This window comes from Triturus cristatus, chromosome 10, assembly GCF_964204655.1.
Source record: "Triturus cristatus chromosome 10, aTriCri1.1, whole genome shotgun sequence".
NCBI classification, from domain to species: domain Eukaryota; kingdom Metazoa; phylum Chordata; class Amphibia; order Caudata; family Salamandridae; genus Triturus; species Triturus cristatus.
In genome coordinates, this window is record NC_140593.1 from 645,599,122 (window position 1) to 645,622,810 (window position 23,689).

Sequence of the window (23,689 nt, forward strand, 5' to 3'; positions counted from 1 at the left end):
AATAAAGAAATAATTCACAACACTGTTTCTTCTCAGCTTGGGGTACACGTCATCTCCAATCAGCGAACCACTATCACTACACATGCAGGGCCTCCTACAAACCACATGTCTTCCACTTCCTCAGCCTTAGTATGCTCCTTCTCTGACATCAATACCTCTGGACAGCAGCCTCTGAACCTCTTCCCTCTACGACCTCTCTTATTCACTTCCTCTCACTCCTCATCACATTAGGGTATCTGACCATTATCCCAGCACCTTAGATCGTGATACTCCTAAGGCTACTAACTGTTGTTCCAAACTAAAGAACCCCTCCTCCACACATAATATTTTAGATAACTCCCCTCCCCTGTCACTTGTCTGCTGTAACACCACACACACTAATAACCCCATACTCTATTCTATGCTGGATACTATACAGTCTGATATATAGTTGTTGCGGGCTGATATTCTTAGTCTTCTATGCATCACCTCTAATCTGGAACTCAATATGTCAAACCTTTCGATCTACCACATGCCCCGTAATCTTCCCTCTCCCCCTTGCCCTCCCACAGTTAGTTGTGCATACTCAGGATCTCAACCTAGATGGAGATGCAAACTTAATCTAGACCATTCCACCCGACCCAACAGTCTTGTCAAATACCTTTCGACCAAAGATATCCTCTCCCTTCTCTCTCTTTATGACCCTACCCACCATGTCTCACCGCCAGTTAGGATTCAAACCATTATCACCCAACCGCCAAAGATACCACATACCAAACCCAGACTCATTAATAAATCTAACCTCAAACTTGTCTTCATCTCACAATCTTCCACTACAGTTCCCAAAAATACCTCACTACTCAACTGCAGATCAGCAGTGAAACACACTTCCGACATACAGGACTTATTACTCAACTTGGACTTGGATCTCCTAATTCTCACTGAAACATGGCTAAATCCAGCTACTCTATCATCTCTCAAGATTGTGCTATCCATCTTGGGGGCGGTATTGCTTGTATTTATCAATCTAACCTCTCTGTCTTACAATCACTTTCCTCTCTAACATCTGACTGTGAATATATGATGATCAATATCTCTACCAAAGACAACACCACCTGCACCCTGTACACTTTCTACCATCCCAAGGTGATAATATTACCTTCATTGAATGAATCATGGAGATCCTCTCTACCAACCTTCCCTCATACAACAACCAGATTTTCCTAGATGACTTAAACATTCATTGGAACAACACTAAAGATCCACTAGTGAATTGCTTTAAGACTTTCCTACATGAAATCAACCTGACCCAAGTCTGTAACGGCCATACTCATATAAAAGGGGCCATCTTAGACTTAATCATAGCCAAGGAAAAAACATACTACTGGATTTTATTTCACCCTGTGACTGGACCGATCACCACTGCATCACCTTCTCCATTGTTGAAAAGGCAACCATCCGCATAGGCCAACCCGTGAAAACTAAACATTGGATCAGAAATACCCTCAATCCCGACATGATATCCGCCACCAGCCTTAATTTATTGTCTCCTCCCACCGATATGGTTGATGCTCAAAACCTCACTGAGCACTACTTTAGCTCTATGACTCACTTAATGGACTCCATTTCCCCCAAACGATTAAAGAGTGTCCCAAAAAGAAGAACTAATACCTGGTTCAACTGTAGTCTTCACGAGGAATGCCGCACCCATAGACTTGCAGAAAGAGTGCGGAGACAGACCCCATCTCTTTCAAACCTTAAACTGTTGCATAAAAAAAAACGGAACTACAATAGGTGCATCAGAAGTGCCAAATCATAATTTTTCCTTCAGCAACTGGACACAGCCTTCAACTGTGCAACAAAACTCTTTGAACTGGTGAAACAGCAATCTAATGGGAAACATAAATCCTCCACGTCTAACACTACAACCCTACCTAATTGTCAAACATTGTCCTTCTTTTTTGAGAAAACTTAGTCAATTGACAATGAGCTCCGCACTCCTGTGAATTGCTTACCGCCTGAAACCCAGCCACAATGCACCTCCGCCTCGCAGGAAATCCGTCCTAGCAACCTTCTCTTTAAACCTAAAAACAATGCCTTGTGGTCCATCTTTCAGACATTTGAGGACTCTGACGTCTTAAAACTACTGTCGTCCACTAAACTTTCCACTCACTTCAATAACCCACTCCCCTCCTAATTCCTCAAGAAAACTTCACACCTCCTGATACCTATGGACCAGAATTATCAACACCTCTCTTACGCAAGGCATCATGCTGGACTGTCCAAAAAGTGGACAAGTCACACGTATCCTAAAAAACCCAGACGCGGACCTCTCTGATCCCAACAATTTCCACCCCTTTTCGAGCAACCCAACCTTAGACAAGCACCTGGAAAAATGTGTTCATAAACAACTCTGCAATCACATTGACCAGCACCAACTCCTCGACCAGTGGCAATCTAGTTTCAGATCAGGTCACATTACTGAAACCGCCATGGTCCACAATCGTCCACAATGCTTTACGCTTTCTCAATCATAATGAATTCTGTCTCTTAATCCTTCATGACCTATCAGCAGCATGTGACACAGTCAAACATTAAACCCTCCTGAACCTCTTAGAACCTGAGATGGGTCTCTCTGGTACTGTCTTAAAATGGCTTTGCTCATTCCTCCAAAACAGATCTCAACAAGTCCTAATCAATCATGACTTATCCGATCGGATGTTGGTCCTTATTGGCGTTCTCCAAGGTTCTTCACTGTTCCTCACCCTGTTTAATCTTTACATGAAACCCCTGGCTGAAATCCTAAAACACTCTAACATCTCCTACCATATGTACGGTGATGATACGCAATTATACATGAAGATTACCTTCCCTAACGACATTAGCACTCTCAATAACATCTTGAACACAACTCAACACTGGTTAACTCTTAACCAAATCAAACTTAGCGCCCTCAAAACCGAATTCCTAATAATCTCACCTCCCAACCCTACCTCTAACATCAAAGACTGGCTCCCACTACTCACCACCTTGAACTGTACCCCATATATCGTTGATTCAGCAAAATCCGTAGGAATAACACTAAACAACCACCTCGCCATGCTGAATCACATGAGCTCCACAACCGGAGGGGCCAATTCCCATCTCCACGTCTTAAGAAAACTAAAGCATTTCCTTCCCAATGTGCATGTCAAGATGGGGGTTCAGCCTCTCGTGATCTCCAAACTTGACTATGGGAATGCTACCCTCGTTGGCCTACCAAAAATAAAACTAGCACAGCTGAGGGCTACCTTCAAACAGCTGCACAGCTCATCACAGGCATAACAAAAAATTATCACATTACCCGGCCCCCCACTCTCAGAACTGGCTACCCTAAGAATCTAGGATCCACCTAAAAACAGCATGCATGATGTACAAAGCCATCCACCACAACACCCCTTGTTACCTGGCCCAGAAATTCGTTCTATCCGGAAAGAATAGAGCTTCTCGTAGTACATGGTCCCTACTGCTGAAAATCCCAAAAATGTCACAAAAAGAAAACCTATAAAAGAACTTTCTCTGGAATTGCCCAAAGCATTTGGAACTCTCTTTCCCCAGAGATCAGCACCATCCCTTCATTCACCCTTTTAAAAAACGAAGTGAAAATGAGACTACTGATTAATCTCCTTCCTATCTGAGTCCACTATCCATGCCAATTTGATTTCATTGCTGGTGTTTTCACTATGTCTCTTTGTATTATCTTTTTATGCTGTATATTCTATATTTTGCTTCTTGTATACTTAATGCTATTTGTTAGTTTTTTCAGCGCTCTGGGACCACAATTTTAGTCTTGTTAGCACTTTATAAAACTTCATGAATAAAAAAAATGGTGAGTAATATGTTTGTCTGTGATTGAGTGCAGGGTGAGTGGTGAGAAAGATAGGTGAGTAGAGTGTCATCTGAGTGCAGAGTGAGTGGTGTGCTCATGTGAGGGCAGAGTAAGTACAGTGGGAATGCATAAGTACAGTGTGACTGCTGTGAGTGCAGGGTGAGTATGAAAGTGAAGGGTGAGCGGAGAAAATTATGGGTGAGTTGTATGAAGGCAGAATGTATTCCCCGACACTCTCTGCATGTTACTGGAGCATTAGCTACCGCAGCCCCCTCGGTGTGGGGGAGCCCAGAAGAACAGACACTAACTAGGTTGGCACTGTGCATGGGCGAGGGGCCCTGGCGGTTGCACATCTAGGATGTCGTCCGTTAAACGGAGAGGTGTACCAACTAGGATGATGACACAGTACAGTCCAGATGAATGTTTGAAAAGGTTGTTTGTGAGAAGAAGGCTAGAAATGGAAAATGGGCAGGTTTTGTGTTAATGGGGCTCAGCTCTATGCGTTGAGATTGAAGAATAGAAAGCCAGTTTCCTGGGGTAGGGGTTGGGTTGGCGTGGATGGGCTATGATTATTTCTTCAGGCACTTGGCATGAATGCACAGAAACAGGTGGTGTCGAGTGTACTGCCTGCCCAACAGCACAGAACTGACAAGGGGAGCTGCATCATGCTCTATGTTCCAGTGGTATCAATGATACTCTATGTTCATTTTGATACTCTGTGAAATGCCGCAAAAATGGCAAACTGAAACTGCACGATCTAAGGGGCATATTATAAAGAAACGGCGTTAAAATTATCGCGGCATGTTCTGGTGTCAACATGGGCTTCTATGGGAATTCTCTGCGACATATTATTAAGCCCATTATTGCTGCTTTAGCGGCAGTTTTCTGCTGTTAAAGCGGCGATAATTTTAACACCGTGCTTGATAATATGCCTCCATATGTGCACACTGTTATTGGCATCTATGCTGTTGAAGTACTGGTATTCTGAGAATGCACATTTGCTCTACAACCTTTCCTACATTTCCCCAAAATTTGGGAACTTAAAAATGTGCTTTTGCTTCTTTTCTTGTGGCCGCAGCACGGAACGTAACACAGGCCCCTTTGGCCCCTACAGTGCAGGGAGGGCCTCTACCCTTCAGTGGACAACTGGCCTTTAGGGGTCACCTGTAAGCTGAAAGCCAATTAATATCTATGATATATAGGAGACTCGGGCCGCTAATCACATTCTGCAGGGGGGCCCTATCATTTTGCATTATGCCTCTGTATTGACGGTTGGCAAGTGGGGTTTTAGATATAGTGAAACTACTACTATTATGGAATGTATCCGTTGTGAAGGAACTCAATGATTTGTTGACTCTGTAACAAACTTTCAGCCTCTTTATATGCCTTATGCCACTTTCCACAAAATTAATTCTCCCACTTCTCGACCACAATACCTCTCTCCCCAGCTCTTTACCCAAAGCCGCAGAATTGACCTCCCTTCGTGCATCATCCCACATCCGTTGTGGTAGCAATAGTCATTTACAATTGGAACGAATATGCAGAGTGAGGACCAAGCTGACAAATAAATGGTCTTTTAAAGACCTGTGAAAGGTTAGATGAGGCTGAATTAAGGTGCCAGTTGTCTGCCCTGCCGAGCCCACAGTGCTCATGAATGACGTGTATGCCCTGGAAGCGGCATCGGCCTGTGCTGATAGACATTAGGAGGGAGGAAAGGGGCGGGGCTAAAGCACTTTTAGCCCAATGGACTTTGGGCACCTGCGCCCCACTGTTTTCAGTCGCCCCTCTTTTAAAATCGGGACATGAGCAACATTTGTGGCAAATCTGCTGGGACAGCTGGTGAAAATCCAGGACTGGTCAGGCAATCGGGGCACCCTACCAGGGCCGGACTAGGAACCGAAAGCAGTCCTAGCAATGTTGTCGGACCAGTCCCACTCCCCCTGACCACCCCTCTGCTCTGCACTGCAGCTTTTGTTACTGCGGATAATATTATCTTTTTTGCTCGGTCTGGAATCACGTAATGTTATGTTACAATTCCTATTTTGGAGAAAATCTCTGACCGTTTCTAGGTTTCCAGGTTGTCAAAGGATTGGATCAGTTAGTGATTTCCCACAAACCTACCAGATTGAGGGTGTTCCAACACTTAAGGGAGTACTTCTCACGTCTTGCGTGAGATTTACTACAGTAGATTTCTCCATACTTATAACCGCAGAAGTAAAAACATTTACATATGCCAAGAATGTGTTAGTGTATTGCTGAAAGGCACAAAAAAGATATTTTTGGTTCCAGAGGTATATAGAGGTATATTTACAGCTGAAAATACCTTTGAGAATTGGTCGCTTTGTTTTGCATGGTTAGCTCACAACCCCTCCCAGGGGCGAGTCCTCCTCCCCCCCTTGCCCACTCAATTGCGTCCCTTTTACCTTTACATTACACCACTGACAACTTGATTTGGTGCCTTAAAAGCTTGCAGTTTATTCAGACATAACATGTTTGTACATTTTGCAATTTCATTGGTCGTTCATAAACATCCATGTTATTGTATACTCTCATTGTCTTTGTACATTCATCATTTTTATTTGCTCCCAAACAGTAACGTTTTGTGAGGTGCCCCTTTAGCCGGGCCTCTGTATTTGCGGTTCCAGGCTTCAACTTGCTACAGAATTTAGTGGGTGTCCGTCAGGACCTGCCTGGGCTGCAAGTGCCGTTCCACTTGCCCTGGACCCTTTGCTGGCCCCTCGCCTGCTCCTCAGGGCCCCTGCTGTGAGGCATCCCAAGGGCCCTGTGGGAGCATCACATCTACTCTGCCTGTGGCTGTGTGCAGTCATTAGCTCCCTCAGTGACCCTGCCGTGAGGCATCCCAAGGACACTGTGTGGGCCTTCCATCTACCTCTAGTAAATATTCTCTCTTTTTTTATATCTTTCTTGTGTTTCGCTTCCTTAGGTCTGGGTGGGTGGGATGCCTTCTTCACTTTGCAGGGGGGGTTGTATGCTAACTTAGAGCCTCGTGCCCTTATTTAACCCCCCAGCTGCTTGTCAACTCGCCCTTTGATTGGGGGTGGCCTTTGGCTATCTTGGGGCGACCAATCCTGGTCACCCCTACTTTCGCGGGCTTCGAAACGTGTGGGGAAGGGCTTCCCGCCTCTGGGTGGCGCTTGCCCCGGGTCCGCATTTGCTCCGACTACGCTTTCCCAGGCCCGGGTTTCATTATGGGACATATGTTAAAGGCATTCCTGAGTATGCTTTCATTTTGTTATAGTAGAATTTTACCCTCACAGCTTACACAGACTGTATTTAAGTGATGGAGGAGCAATACACCTTATGTGCAGAAATAACAGGTTTTCAGCTAAGTGGGCTGCTCTGAACAAGGGACCTTGAGACACGTGCATATGAATCAAATATACTCACAACTCACCAATGACTTCGTGCAAAAGATCCTCTGTGACGTGCAAAAGAATAACATATCTACAGGTCCTAGCACAGCAGTCATTTACATTGACTGCTCACTGGTTCCCTTGTGCATGAGATTCTAAGTCCGAGCCCCAGCTTCTTCATACTGCTCCCACACGAGGACTCCTAGGTACTCATACCTGGAGCACAATAGAAACAGATTGTACCTGTAGTTGCACCATGTCAGTCAGTAGATACAATTGTTATAGCCTAATGTTTGGTTGGACAAGAGAGTATTGTGCATTAGTAGGAGTACATTGTCACAGTTGGCAGATGTCTTAAGCAGAGAATATTGTGTCCCTACAACGTTTTGCAGTAACCAGGGCAAGAGCAAAATGGGTGCGCCTTGCTATACTTACCACACATTCTCCCCCTAGGAAGTCTGGGATGATGTCTTTGTCCAGGTAGTCAAGAAGCGCACTTGGAACCGGCCCACTGTTGTTGCCGTAGATGAGAAACTTTTTCCTGGTGTTCTCGTTGATAAATGGACTGACCTAGAAGATAAGACGAGATCGTTCAAAGAATCCAAACTTTAAGCATGTGTCTGAACCTCTTGTGATTGATAGTTCTGCTGGTGGCCTATAACGCTGATTTTAGCTTATTTTACACAAGTTTGTAAAACTATTCTTTTGGTTTGAATGTTACAGCTAGAGTGAGGTGCTCAAACAAAACATTGAAACCCAAGAATAGGGTCTTTTTCAAATTGCACTTAAGATTCCAGTGAGCAATTTCTAAATGTTTTTAATAATGTGCTATTATATCAACAATTTTGTGATACTTAGTGAATCAACATCTAAGGGATGAAAGTGTGAGCTGGCCTTCCCAGGAGTTGAAGTTATGTCCTGGAAATCTCACTATGTTAGCAGGAAGCACAACATTTACTGCAACATCATGTTAGTATTAGGCATTCGTTAGCATTAGGCATTCCTTAATTTCACACTACTCCCACAATTTGTACAAGCCATAGAAACTGAGATAACTATAACTGAGATGGTGTCTTCAAACTGGCAGCCAGGTCCAGTCAGCATGCACTAGAATGTGTTTATGGCTTAGAAGAAAGGAGAAGTGTTTGGCTGGATGAAGGCTTCCTGCATTGTTATCTGATCATATGTAGTAGTGACACCTCCTAATCCTGACTGCAGGCCTGTTGGCCACAAAATATCATAACCTATTCCTGCAGTAATGGTAAGGGTGAGGAAGTAGGGGACTATTTGGAGATGGTCTAGGGAAAAGTATTTGACATGGGACATCAGGTGACCATACTTTTATATTCTCAAAAAGATGGGTCCTCATGAGAGTTACCCATCCTAGGTGAGTCCCTAAAGAAAAGATGGCGTGGAGAGTGCTGAGAAGTGTCGTAGGGTCAGTGAAAATTTCAATGATTCAGAGGAGAACCAAACTGGCTCCAGAAAGAGAGAGAGCTATCTCAAGATCGCAATGAGGATTCTTAAATTTTATTGAAAAGTGCCAAGGACAGGAATGTCTTCTATAGGAGCCAGACTGCCACACAAGGGAAAGAGTCCAGAAATGTGTGCAGATGCTAGTTACCTGATCTGCAAACAATACATTGTAAGGAAAGGGGAAGGCTGATTTTACATTTAAGCCAGAGAAGAAAATGCAATTAGCCACAAACTAGACCCAGAAATTCCACAATAAAATACAAATTTGTAGTTCACAGAATGTCCTTCTTTAGAAACAAATATTAGTCCTTGATGGAAGTGTAAAAACATAATCATATTTTACTATGTATTACAGTATTAATATTTTACATATACATGGCAAAAGTGTGTATTGGTATTTTATTAGCAAATACGGATGTTGTTTCATATTGATTTGAGCTATCTATTAGCCATAATTATGCTTGCTAAATTTCATGGTTCTAGTTGGCCCATGGTCCATGTTATTCAAGATCGTACATTTGCTCATTTCTACAAAGTATAACCTTGCTTTTAAAACTAGGAACTAGGGGTGGTTTCCTCCCAAATGTAAGAACAGAGTGTAGATGTGACACGCCAGGGAAACCATCGACATTTCAATATTCTTAGGGTTCTGTCCTGGAACGTTAATGATTTGGGTAATCATATCAAGCGTACTGTAGCCTTGCAATACCTCCATAGATATGCCCCAGATCTGGTACTACTCCAGGAAACACCCCTTAAAGGCAATAGGTACAAGGCGCTAGATAGATGTGGCTATAAGCTTGCTGCACACTCCGGTTACACAACGGGTTCAAGGGGGGGTAAACATTCTGGTTAGGACTGGCCTCCCATTTGTGGTGGAGAACATTTGGCACGACCCCTTAGGAAGATATGTGGCACTTACTGGGAAGTGGGAGAGCCAGGCGCTGAACATAGTTTCGGGCTTTATACTGCCAGCATTACATACTGAAGCACTGCCGTCTTTGGGGGCCTTTCTGGTTGATCTCCCATCGGGTATTTTAATATTAGGGGGGATATGAACTCCACCATGGATCCAGGGAGGGATAGAGTAACCAGGGCAACAAGGGGGAGAGGGGTGGAGCCACTGCGTACTTTTGCAGAGGCCATGAGCCTAATGGATATATGGCATTTTTACAATCCCCTTGAGCAACATTACACCTTTTATTCGGCCGTACATGGCAGCTCAGACCATTCGCCATTGGAGGTAACCCTTCAGGGCCCGATACGAACCACTTGCTTGCCGCCCAGAATAAACTACTGGGTCTTTACGAATAAGGACTTGGCAGACCAAACGAGGGAGAGGGCTAAACTGTACTTTCAGGAAAATGAGGGATCAGTAGATGCGGCGTGAACCCTCTGGAAAGCATTCAAATGGGTGATACAGGGGCATATTCAGGCCCACCTAGGGGGCCGTAAAAAAGAAAAAAAGGATCCAATGGGACACGCTAGAAGCCGAGGTTGTCACCTTGGAGGCCAGAATCCTGGCTGGAGAGGAGACGGATCCACCGCTTATCCACCAACTTGAGCTTAAAAGGCAAGAGATGAAGAGCATCGCAGAAAACTCCTCGAGAGCAGCTGCCCTGGCAACACAACGGGGTGTATATGACCTTGGTGATAAAGCTAGCAAGATGTTAGCTTGGCTGGAGAGGAGGGATAGTGAACATAAGTGGGTGGCAGAGATTTGTGGGGGACAACGCATGTAATGGGGGAGGGGATAGCAGAAACATTTGGAGAACACTATGATGAGGTTTATGGCTAAAACCCTGCTAGAACGAAGCTAAATGTAGAGAGCTGCTGGTTGACGTCCGGCTATCTACGCTGTCCAGTGACGATAGGGAAAGTATGGACAAAGATTTTACGATTGAGGAAATTGAAGGGGCAATCCAAGACTTAGAGACCGGGAAGTCCCCAGGGACGAATGGCGGTTTAAGAGGCCAGGGACGCAGGCTGCTTACCAGTTGACCAACGCACAGCCACCATCGTGGATAAACCTAAGGCGGGTAAGCCGTCAAACCACTGAAGCTCCTACAGGCCCTTATCTTTATTGAATATGGAAGTTCAGGTCCTCTCTAAGGCCTTGGTGAACCGCCCTACAGGAGTGATTACATCATTAATACACCCTGATCAGTCCGGCTTTATGCCACACCGGAGCACCAGATTAAATACATCGTTTGTACAGCGTGGTGCACCTGACTGAGTCCCGACCGGCTGAGGACACAGCGTTCTTGTCGTTAGACGCGCGTATGGCGTTCGACAGCATCGAATGGCACTACCTGTTCGCTGTCTTAGACAGATTTGGGTTTGGCCCAAAATTCAATCCTGGATCAGGCTACTTTATAATAGCCCTTCGGCTAGAGTACTGATGAATGGCTCCTTCACCTTGCACAGGGGAACAAGGCAGGGATGTCCACATTTCCCCAGTGTTATTCACACTGGCTCTGGTGCCTCTTGCGGCGTGGGTGCGGGCAGACCCAGTGGCCTCTGGAATTAATGGGGGTGGGCAATGGGAAGAGAAAATCTCCCTATATGCTGATGACGTTCTTCTATATGCGACCAGACCCCGCTTTACAATCAGTAGACTCCTACAAATCTTTCACTTATTCGGGGGGGGTACTCTGGTTATCGAATTAATTGTGATAAGTCCCTTCTATTTATGCTCTCTGAGAGCCCATCACTCATTCCCCCTGAGGGGATCCAGCTTTAAGTACACAATCACTTTAAATATCTGGGAACTGTTGTAACCAAGACAGTGGTAGAATTCATGGTTCGGAATTTGTTACCCCCAACTTGAACACCTGAGAAGAGACATGGCACATTGGAGGACGTTGCCAATCTCCCTGATGGGGAAAGCCGTCCTGTTTAAAATGATGTCGCTACCACAAATGGTTTACATACTCCAGAACACCCCGTACAGGATACCTGACGGATTCTTTAAAGAGGTCGGTAGCGAATTGCGGAAGTTATTGTGGGATGGGGCTGGTGCGAGAATAGCACTGGTCAAACTACAGCGAGGCGTATATGAGGGGGCCTGGCAGTGCCGGACCTCAGGAAGTACTACTAGGTGTCACAATTAATGGCGATAAATGACTGGATCTTCGGGGACAGATACGACCCGGCATGTCGCATTGACCATCTAGTGATGGGCACGGGCGGCTATCCTGCCGCTCTGTATCACAAACTAACTGGTAGGTCTATGCCCCCCCATACAATAGTGGTGTTGGATGCGTGGAAAGGGGCAATAAATTCCTTGGGTGGGACAATAGATTGACGGAACGTACACCGCTCTGGGACAGTGATATGCTAGAGGAGGTCGGGAAATTGCAGGGCTTTCGCAAATGGAAACTGCTGCATATGGCACACCTAGGGGATGTATGGCGGGGCCCGGCGATCATATCATTTGAAACCTACAGTCTGAGTTCCAGCTAGCTGAAACAGAATGATATAAATATATGCAGCTGGGGCATGCACTCCATACACATATCTGTGAGGGGGAATGTATTCCAGAATATTGCCCATTGGAAGATCGCCTTTATTGGACCTTATCCCCGAAAAAGCATTATCCCTAACATACAAGAAGATCGATAATAATTAACCTGATCCCTTGGGGGCGCTAAGGGAGACCTGGGAGGCTGACATCGGGTTACTGGAAGATGATGATTGGGTAGAAGCTGTACAAAGCCTGAGAGAAGAGGCAATTAGGGCAAGATTCAGACTAGTACAGTTGTGGATCCTCCATAGGTCCTACTCCACGAGCACTCTCATGCCCAAACTTGGACGCATACACACAGACACCTGTATTCAGGGCTTCGACAGTAAAGGAACCTTTTTTCATATCCTCTGGGAGTACCCTCTTATACACCATTATTGGGAGAAGGTAACAAGGGTGATGTCAGAGGTCTTGGGACAAGAAATTCCCATAGACGCCAGATGGCATATACTGTGTGTAACAGGAGAACAGACATGGCCGAAATAACAGAAACTCTGGCTAATGGTGGCTGCAATGGCGGCTAAAAGAAATATAGCTCGTGCATGGAGGGCTGGTCAGCCGCCAAGGGTGGTTCAATAGAAGATAGACTTAGACTGGTGTTGTACAGCAGAAAAAGTAGTGTACGAAGGCAGGGGTTGCCCTATGAAATGGGAGAAAGTGTGGCACTAATGGGTCGCTTATACGGGTTTGTAAAGCAGAGGAGAGGAAGGCGGGCCTGACACCGGATTGTGCAAGAATTCCCACATGAGAGCGGTTAGTGATGTAAGTCTTGTAATCTAATGAGCTAACTGTTTGTGAAGCTGAACTGTATTATCCAATGTTTTTATCATCCATTTCCTATGGTCACTGTACAGGAACTATCTGTATGATTTTAGGAAAATAAAGGGATCAGAATTGTATTAATCAATGCTATCTTCTCCTCAAGGAAGTCCTGCGCTTCCTCTGGGAGAAGATCCTGCCACTTGCACATTACATAAGTTTTGCTGAAATTAACATGTTTATGACACGAGATTAGGTCCCATAAATGTCATGTAAGAGAAATCCTAAATAACTGCCCTAAATGTCATGTATTTTAGCATTATGCTTCAACGGACCCTTTTCCAGTGAAAGCCCTGGTCAGTTGAAACCACAATTGCCTTTTATTATTTTGCTGTTGTGCTTCCCTTTTTTGTCCTCATTTTTTTACTGAGACAATTTGTTTTTTCATTAAATGCAAGTTAGACTTGGGCTTTCAGGCATGCTGTATTTTATCTTTAACAGTACTTGTGGCTTCAGGAATTACCTCAACAGAAAGAAAGCAATGATGCACTTGACCGAGTTCCGCATTACGGCCTTAGGCACCAGATGTGAGGGAAAATATTTTCCAGGGGAACTGTGGTGGAGAAGGATCCAGCATTGGGCCTATTGAATTGGACAAAGGTATGAGTGTGAATTGAACCAGAATTTTAGGTAAAGTCTAACTACACTTATTGTTTGGTTTTTGCTTACTTATGTGACTTGTAATGTGTTGTGGTAATGTATTGTCAGAAAGGGTGAGCACAAATGTCCCTCGGATAGAACTGGGAGGAATCTAGAGTGCGCAAAAGGAATGTGAGAGTAAAATCATAGTATATAGCGAGTGGGCTCTAGAAATAGTGTTGCAACAGGCAAAATAGGCAGAAGTGCCAGGACCTAAAGCCTAGGTCCTTGAAGGGTTAGAGAAGGAGACTTTCTGATCTAGCTTCCTGCCCCCTTCAGTTGACTTAAGGCCCATTGAACACAAGGAGATCTTTGGGTTTGAGTGCACAATGCCATCTCCCGCCTGCCACGAGATCAGTTAGAAGGAATAACTGAAGGGAACTCTATCCTGTTCTTCTTCCCTGCCTCTGCCCAAGGGATGACTGTGAGCAAAAGCCCTGAAGCGCCTTTCCTCATTACTCATTACTTGAGAGTGAGCGAATTTCAAGGAACACTGATGGTGGCCAGATAGTCTAAACACACGAGACCGCACCAAAAGGGGCTCCTGCTCATACTACATACCCACAATATTGTAAATGCTCATTCAAATATTCACAAGAGTGGATGCGACTCCCTAATGAGGATGGGAAGAAGTCCTTTCCAGAACATGGTACCTTCGATATAGAAAGATTAGCTAATTGACCAAAAAACTTGAAGGAGACTAAAAACAGGGCAGATGTTGAACAATGGCCACTCTTCATACAGCATGAGGAGTCACACAAGAATCCCAAGACCAAAGTATGAGCAACACCCAGGAGAAATTGGAATGCCAAATTAGTAACTATAGAGACAGTTAGAGCCTGTGCCCCAACTGCTTTGCCTCCTCTGTATCTATTTCTCTTGATCAAAGGACCACAAGAGAAGGAGAAAGAGAACGAGGACACAAGTTAGGAGGATTTTTTGACTTGGTTCCCCATGTTGATGATGGTACTAGGTGTGCAGGGGGTGATGCCCCTGAAAACAGAGCAGCGCCTGCAGGGACCGGCATCAACTGGGACACAAGGGAGGTCATGCACAAATGAGCACTGTGATGCAATTGACTGGCAGCAAATTAACCAGGTCGGAGGCTGATTCTACTACTATGATTAATATGGAACACGTACCAATTTCGACTTGGTATGTAGAGACCAATGAGAACAAAGTCCCACTATTACCCTAGAAAACTTGATACAGACTGCAGATCATTTGTCTAGAAGACCTATCTTTTCTCCCGATCCAAGTGATGCAGGTCATGAGGATGCTTCCTCTTCTAACCTTCACCCTTTGAGGGACTCCCCCATGGCAGAGGGTAGACTTTATGGTCGATTTCCCATGGCCCTCTCCAATTTAATGAGTATCAAGAAAGAATTCCCCAATCTTTGGGAAAATCACACTCAGTTCCAAGAAGACCTATGAACCGTGTTTGAGGTATACAAACTGAAATGGGTGGATGTGAATCAAATGCTTCGACTTGTGGTGCCAAGTGAGGAGAGGGAAAGATTGGTAGAAAAAGTGCATCTCTGAGTGTGGCTCAGGGAGTGATGGGGAATTGGGTGCTGCAAAGGATGCAGATTTGAATGTAATTGCAGATGGTTTCTCAGTGAAAACCGATAGGACTTGCATTGAAAACAAAATAAAGGTGAGATACCAGCAGATTATTTGGACCTACTTAGGATGTGTTCGAAAGGAATTTAGGCATAGCCTGAATGACAGAGATGGCTCAGGAAGTTGTAGGTGTTGCTTTTGTAGAGGAATTATTACAAAATGTTATGAGTCAGTCAAAGACAATTTGTATTGGCTGGCAGACTAAAAGGTTATCTGAATTAGTGATGGTCACCAACCACTGTGTGTCCTCACATGAGAAAAAGAAAGGAAGTGCTGAATCAAAGGTAATGTCCTTGAAATTTCAGAGTATGCAAAGGACAGTGAAGGGGATGGGATAAGGAGCTTTAAAGGGGAGACAGAAGGGGAGGACTGAGAGGTGGGAGAATTGAGAAAGTGAACATAAGGAGAGAGGCCCCTTGGGAGCATGAGGTTCTTGTTTTGCTTGTATTCAGCTGGGTCATTCAGAATAAAATGGTTCAAATACTGCATCTAATGCACCAGGTCTCCCCGACCAGTCTGGTTATCATCAATCCTTACTCTGAATTTTACGACAGCCCGAGAAGGTCCGACGGTGTGATGTATACCCTAATTCCAGTAGATCAGAAGGGGCCCTATGTGAATTATATCATTGATGGTAAACTTAATACTTGCCTTATTGACACAGGTGCAAGTTACTCGGTTCTTAAACATCTGAATATCCCCCTTTATCTCTCTTGTGCATGTTGAGAGGTGCAGACGGTTGTGTAAGCTTAATTTTACTGTCTTTTGTACCCCAGAAGGAGTGATCTTGATCATACCTCAACAACACGAAAACCTGCTTCTTGCACTATATTGTGAGAGCTTAACTTGCCCAGGTGAAGTCAGCATGGTTGTCATGTTCCCTGAATTAACTGAGTTGCTTTCATAAATATCATTTGCATTGTGGTCCGAATGGGCCAATGATGTGGAGTTAATCTTTCCGATAGCACCAGTTAAGTTGGAGGTGGGCCCTCAGAAGAAGGCCCCAGTAAGGAAAAAGTCCTGTAAAAGGGGTTTTAGTGCCTATCATGAGCAGTAGCCAACATGTACAAATTCGCACAAGACCTTTTGCTCATCCTGAAAACCCAGCATTTCTCCCCTTCCTATGGTTGTTGTCTGCTTCCTATATTACCGTGGTTTATTTCCTCCTTTGAACCCTGCTTCTCTATTGCCCACCAGTGAGGATGGAAATTCCCATGATTGTGCCCTTGCTCCTGCCCTTGTTTCAAACCCCCTATTGATCTGACAGATGTACCCATCACGAAGTGTGAGTTGACATATTTTGTGGATGAATCATGTCTCAGAAGTGATGAGGTGCCCCACTTGCTGGTTATGCTATATGCACTGTGTCTCAAATTGTGGAGAGTTGACATCTTTCATCTGTAAAATCAACTTAAGTTACCAAGCTTATTGCTCTCACTCAAGCTTGGATTTTAGCTAAAGAAAAGATTGTTACTTAATTCAAGACCTCAAAGTACCTGGTTGGAGTGACTTATGACTGTGGACTCTTATCAATTAAAAGGGGTTTCCTAACCTCAGCCAGATCCCCCTTAAAAACAGGCAATATCCACTGGCATGTGGTTTCAATTAGATCACCCAGATCACTGAGTTCAGGTCTTAAGACATAATAGCACTGGGCTGGGACACACAGGGTCCATCCACTGTTTGTATGATCATGCTCTTGATCTTCCTATGGGGAACATGGATGTATGCCTATGGTGTGATGCAATGGACGAACACCTTTGCAGCGACTCCAATGCTACTAAACTATTCTGTCACTCTTTTCTCATCCTTTCCCCTTTCCTATTGCCAATCCATACTTTATTAATATTTACTGCAAATATTGGTGTTACCTGTGCATCTCAAATCCTTCTTATATTCATCTTCACCGTTGATATTGAAAGAAATGTACTGTCAAATTAACAATAATATTCAAACAGAAAACTGACAATATGTCAAAATATTTTAAATGCATTGCAATTACCAGAAACTGTGGCATTGACGAAGTGTGCTGTGCATCAGCACCCTTATTATGATTCCGCTGAAAAAATGCCACCTTGTCTAGTAATGCTGATGTGTCCGTGTATTTTATGAGAACTTATTTATTTAAAATATTTGTCCAAATTCCAGGAGCAAGCCTCTGAAATTAAAAAACAGTTCTGGATTAAGCAGCAAAGTAAATAAGACCCTAGGGGTGTATGGAGAGACTGCAGTGGGTGTGTGGTTGCACTGAAATGTCTACTCCCCAACCTTGTCTGGTTGTATCACTGAGTAGCCCATGTTGGTATTGATGGCATGACATGCTGCAGCAAACCCATTTGATATGTATCCACCCTTAATTTCCTTCATAGCCCAGAGTTATTGATAGCCCTGCCCCATCTGCCTGTCACCCAATATCGGCATAGGGATTAAGGCCATCCTCACTGTTCACCATCCCCATTGGGGCCCCTTAGTGAATATCTAGGGGGATTTTATCCAGATTCTTAAATGTGCAAATTATTCATAAGTCTTTGTTATCATCTGTATGCTCTCCGAATGAGTGAAAGCCTACCTGTGTGCCCATGCAGATGCCATCACAGTTGCTACGTGATTACTCAGACACTTTATTCCTTGGCATGGAGGACCATACTGAATCAATAGTGACTGCAGAACACCTTTCATTAGCCCAGGCAGTTTACAGGGCCCTAGGAGTGGATCAGCATTTTCATTTTGCCTTTAACCCAGAGTCCGCAGGCTAAGAAGAAAGCAGCTATGGAACCCTTAGAACAAGATAGCAAAGATATGCTTGGAGACACAGTAAAAATTGCCTGATGCCCTACCATTAGGATTATGGTCCACGAGAGTGATTCCTTCCCAGAAGCACAAAATTGAGCCTGCATGAAATAATCATGTGCTGATTCATGATACTCCTCTCTAATCCCCCGTTTTCCGCTGCTAAATCCAGCAGAAACTGCCAAGCCAGGTCCTCACTGAACTAGAACACAAGCAACCCAAGACCGATGTTGGCCTATTTGGGCTTCTTCAGTCAGATGCAGTGATTGCCGGTTGTACACTATTTGCAAGCATTCCTCTCATCCCTTTTTGTGTGTTTGATGTAATGCCTTAAGTGGCCATGGGAATGCCTGCAAGTGGGTCCCATGGTCACTGTGCGACCAGAACCAAGCTGCACGCAACTGAAGAGGGCGAACTAGGCCAAAACCAGTCTTGGGTTGCTCGTGTTCCAGTTCAGAGACAACCTGGTTTAGTGGTTTGAGCATGACTATTCCTGTTGGAAGAGGGTCATTAAGGATTTGCACATGGCTGATTCTAATCTGAGGTATTATAATGGACCAAAAAAGGGTTGGAATGGAACCCTGAGCAGTAACCACTGGTTAGACTATTTACAAGCATTGCTCCCATCACTTTTTTTGTGTATTTAACATCTGAAAGATACCATGCCCTGTTAGTGCAAAAATATTAATATGATCTGACTCAGGAGAAAGTTTAGCGGAAATAGCCTTTATTTACTCCCAGATTATTCAGTGGACACAGACCTCTGGATCTAACATTTTCTAGTCCTGTGACAAGATATGGCCTACATTGGTAACCATGTTCACCGAGGCCAGTAAGTGACAGACTATCACTAGTATAACCGAGGAGGATATGATAACGAGGATTACATTTACCCAATATTACTAACAGCTGTATTCAGTAGAGCCATGCCAGGTTCTCCTCAACCCCTTGAAACTTAAGCCTCCTCTCAACCCCAACCAGCAACAGTAGCGTTATGAAAAGTATATTTTGTCGGATCTGTTCTCTCTTTTCAGTTTAAATAGTTATGCCCTTAGAGTGAGTCAAACAGAGTAAATGTCAAAAGTGTTTCATGTTAATACCAAACCAAAAGTTATGGCATTTTCAGATGACAATTTGATTTGCAATTGACATCCTGTGGCAGCTCCACCCACTATTAAAGCCTTTGCCTCCCTTTATGTGGTTACTCAAACTATAAATTGAACACCTCAAAGATGTAAAATCTATTAAACAGGCTTATTAAATTTCAAGATCATAGGCCTGTTTAAGATCTTCAATATCGTGCAGCATTTCTAAACAGCCATTATTTTAAAATGAATTACAGGAATTTCAAATCACTACTGCAGGAATATATAAACATATATTTTTTTATTTGTTTGTTGAGTTTAGCAAACAAGAAAAACATGACAAGCAATGTCAAACAAAAAATGAAATGAAAGTAAATCAGTCACAGTGTACATATACAAAATTCAGGAAACATGCCTTAAATCAGAGCATGGGTTCACGGGGTTGTACAGTAATGGGGCGCGAGCATCCCAAGTAATTCTTATACAATCACTGCTGGGGAAACCCAGTGACAACACAAGAGCACCATTCATGGTGACAATTCTGGGATAGGACCCCTGTAACAGCTTACAGAAGCAATAAACCTAGTCACCACATGGAGACAAGGCCCAAAGGGGAAGCCAAGAACACCCAACCACTGCCCGCAGACAAGACCCCACAACGCGAAAGTGACAAGATCCCCAAATACCTAGTTTACTCTTTAACCACTAAATAACTCTGGTATAGTCTCCAGAAGTTCTTGGGACGACTTGGGGGGGAGGGGGGAGCAGTTCACTGTATAGTTAGGTTTGTGTGTTGCAATATACCATGTCTTTGGACCATTGTGCTGTAGTAGGAAGTAGACCTCTAGCCCAACGCATAGCAACCACGCGTTTAGCTATTAATAGTCCCATATTGACCAAGCACCTTATGTCTTTACGTATATGGTTAGAGAAGCCAAGCAGAGCCAGCAATGAGTCTGGGTTCAGAGACTCTCCTGTGATATGGCTAAGTGTCCTGAAAATGGCTATCTAATAGTTGGCAACATCTGGACACTGCCAGGCCAAATGTAGAAACCCTGCAGGATCTATACCACGTCTTTCACATCTCGCTGTGTCCTGGAGGCCATATTTGCGTAAGCAGATTGGGGTGTAATATACTCTGTTGAGAAATTTGAAATGTATAAGTCAATGTAGTCAATTCAGGGAGACATGCCGTGTAGCCTCACAACAATAGCGCCATGTATCATCATCCAATGCGACTTCTAAATCAATCTGCCATTCCAGCCTGGCTTTAGTGAAGTGATTCAATTTCAATTCAATTCAATTCTTTATTTCGGTTATAATAACCATAAAAGAGTACCGTACAATAAAAACAATCATTATGACATAAATGCAGCATTTCTGGTGGGAACAAATAATCCATACATAAATACAATATACAGTATAAAAAATTTTTAAATATCAATTTATACACAATGTTTTAAAATAGGGATAAAAAAGGGGTTATTTTTTTTTTTAAAAATTTTTTTTAAGAACCAGGCTTAATGATGATACCATTACATTTTTTGACCGTTCCTTTTCCTAATTATCGCAACACTAAATAAAAAACGACTCAGGCTAAATACTATCCTCTGTGATGAGTCGCCCTTAAATATTCTTTCCCCATCCTGGATACGACGAAGACCCAAGTTTAAACAAATAGGTTTGATCCATTTTATCCTTGGCCGCATATATGCAGGGCATATGAAAAGAACATGGGTCTCATCCTCCTTAACGTCCATATCGCACAATTTGCACAGATCTGATTTATTATTATTATTATTGGGCGCCCATTTTGATGTTCTAGAGCTAAGTTGCAAAATACCATAGCGATACTTTAAATACAGTGATTTAGCCAGAGGGGGTTCAATTTCATCCATAAAGTTTTCGAATTTGCTTCCACATTTAAAATTTAAAAATTTTAGGGTCAGTGGTCCAAGTTTGGGGTTATATAAAACAGAGTTATTAATATAGTCCCAATATGTGACCTTCAGCAATTTTTTAGAAGAATTGGTTAGTGAATCCGGATCTGTCCAAAAGTTGCGTAAGCCCAGCTTTGTAAACCAGTTTTCAATATACGCTAACCAAACCAACTGAGTAGCATTCTTTATTTGGATTATTTCCTTCAGTGCGTCTCTATAGTCTGCAAGCTCATCAGTTGACCACAGGCGCACCCAGTACAATAGTGGGCGTAAATGAGCTTGATCGTCCAAGTGACGTATATTCAAATCCCAAAATAGCGGGACAAGAGGGGTACAGCCCGGAATCGCTAAGAGTTGCCTCAAAAAACTATTTTCTTGGACTGAAAAAGAATCTCGTGGTACATGGCCCCATAGTTCTGCCCCATATAGGGTGGCTGATTGAACTTTATATTTAAAAAGTTCAATTGCAGGTGATATTGCTTTAATAGGGCTACTTTTAAACTTCCTAATTATAGGGGCTTTATTTTGTATTAATGTTAACCTCGATTTTTCTATTTGGGGTTTCCAGTTCATTTTGGTGTCAAGGGTGATACCCAGATATTTAAAATTATTCACTTGTTCAATCTTTTCCTTATTTACATTAAAAACTTTGTTAAACCCTCTGTGGGGGTTAATCGCCATAACTTTCGTTTTAGAAGCATTAATTTCAAGGTTTTTGTCCAAGCAGTATTCCCGAAATTTATTCAAAAGATTTTGTAGACCATTAGGTGTTTGGGAGATTAAAATCGTGTCATCCGCAAATAATAAGGCCGGAACGGCTTGACCACACAACTTGGGAGAGTCATGCTCGCAGCCCAAGAGGGTTTCAGGGATGTCATTTACGTAGAGAGAAAAAAGAGTTGGTGCCAAAACACAACCTTGTCGGACACCTCTCTTTATATTTATTCTCTCCGATAGCTCTCCATTTGGCCCCCACCTTACTCTTGCATAGTTACCTTCGTGTAGCCTAATCAATTGGTGGCAGATCTCCCCGGGGGCGCCCATATCCCTCAGCCTTTTCCATAACTGCCCCCTGGGAACCAAATCGAAGGCCGCTTTAAGATCCACGAAGGCTACGTATAGATGGGATTTCCTTATGTTGATATATTTCCATATTAAACATAAAAATCTAAAAACCTGGTCTACTGTACTAATTTTGGCTCTGAAACCTGCCTGGTATTTGGTGAAAATAAAATGATCCTCGATCCACATATTCAATTTATTAAGGAGTTGGCGCGCATAAATTTTTTGCAAGACATCTATCAAACTGATAGGTCTATAATTTGATGGATTGGATCTATCCCCCTTCTTAAAAATGGTCACGATTTCTGCACCCTGCCAGGTTTCTGGAATTGGGGCACCTCTTGCGATGTCATTACTAAGTAGATTAATATAGGGTGCCCACAGATTATTCTCGTGTTTCCAGAGGTCCCCAGGAATTTTGTCTGGTCCTGGGGCTTTGCCTTGTTTAACTAAATTAATGGCTAGTATGGTATCTGCCAAGCTAAATGTTAGCGTTGAATCACAAGTGTTTTGCCCTGGGTATTCGTTTGTCATTACTTCCTCCTCCCCTACACATAAGTATAATGAGGAGAAGTGTTTGACCCAGACCTTTTCTTCTAGAAACCTATCTCTGGATTGCACACCTTCTTTGGTGCCCTTAGCTATAAGGTTCCAGAATAACGTTTGATCTTTTGATTTACAAGCTTGAAGTAAATCTACCCAAACTTGTTCATCCCATGATCTTTTTGCAATTAAAATAGTGTTTTTATAAAATTTTCTTTTTTCTCTCAAGATATTTATTTGCTTCCCTTTTATGGCCTTTATTAGTTCTAGTTTAGCCTGCCGGCAGGCTTTGTTATACCAAAGGCTCTCCTTAGGCCGGTTATTCCGACAGGCTTGGCCTATATTAACCTCTTTTGAGAGGACTTTCCTAAGTTGCTGCATCAGATTCCTATGTACTAATGATACCGAGCGTTCCTCAGTGTTAATGTTATCTAAGGGCGACATAAATTTTACGTAGAGTGCATAAATTTCTCTAATTGTATCGACATTGGCCATTACAGCAGGCCATTTTAGAGACCTGCAATTGTTGGACTCCAAGGGCTCATAAGTGGAAATATAATCACTAGGTGTCAGTACCTTAGGGAGTGTAAACAATGAGTCAGTGATAGTCAAAGAAAGAGGAAAGTGGTCACTTTCAGTACGGTTATCCACATTCAAATCTATGAGCATTGGCCATAGATTCAAGGAGACCAGTATGTAGTCAAGATGGCTAGTAGAGCAACCTCTTTCAAAGGTCGGTTTACTTGGGCAATCAGAAGGGAGTCGGCCGTTACAGGAGCGTAGGCCATGTTCCATAGTCAATGTTAACATCTGCAATGAGCCATTTGTGCACGGTGTTATGTAATTTGCGTCAATGCTAGGGATGTCATAGGCCTTGTCTTCTTCGCCATGGATATCATCTAGCCCCGTAATGGGTTCAAAACTCCTATTAAGGTCTCCTCCTATAATCAACATAGTTTTGTGGT

At 43.4% G+C, this 23,689-nt stretch overlaps 1 protein-coding gene across 3 annotated transcripts in view; it reads right to left on the minus strand.

Moving 5' to 3' along the window:
* Window positions 1–23,689, minus strand: part of LOC146789843 (SEC14-like protein 5) — a 1,062,444-nt gene that overhangs the window by 142,693 nt on the left and 896,062 nt on the right. For all 3 annotated transcript variants that reach the window (XM_085632205.1, XM_085632206.1, XM_085632207.1), the window contains one exon: window positions 7,657–7,791. In XM_085632205.1, the coding sequence (XP_085488331.1) occupies window positions 7,657–7,791 (135 nt within the window). The remainder of the gene's footprint in view (window positions 1–7,656; window positions 7,792–23,689) is intronic.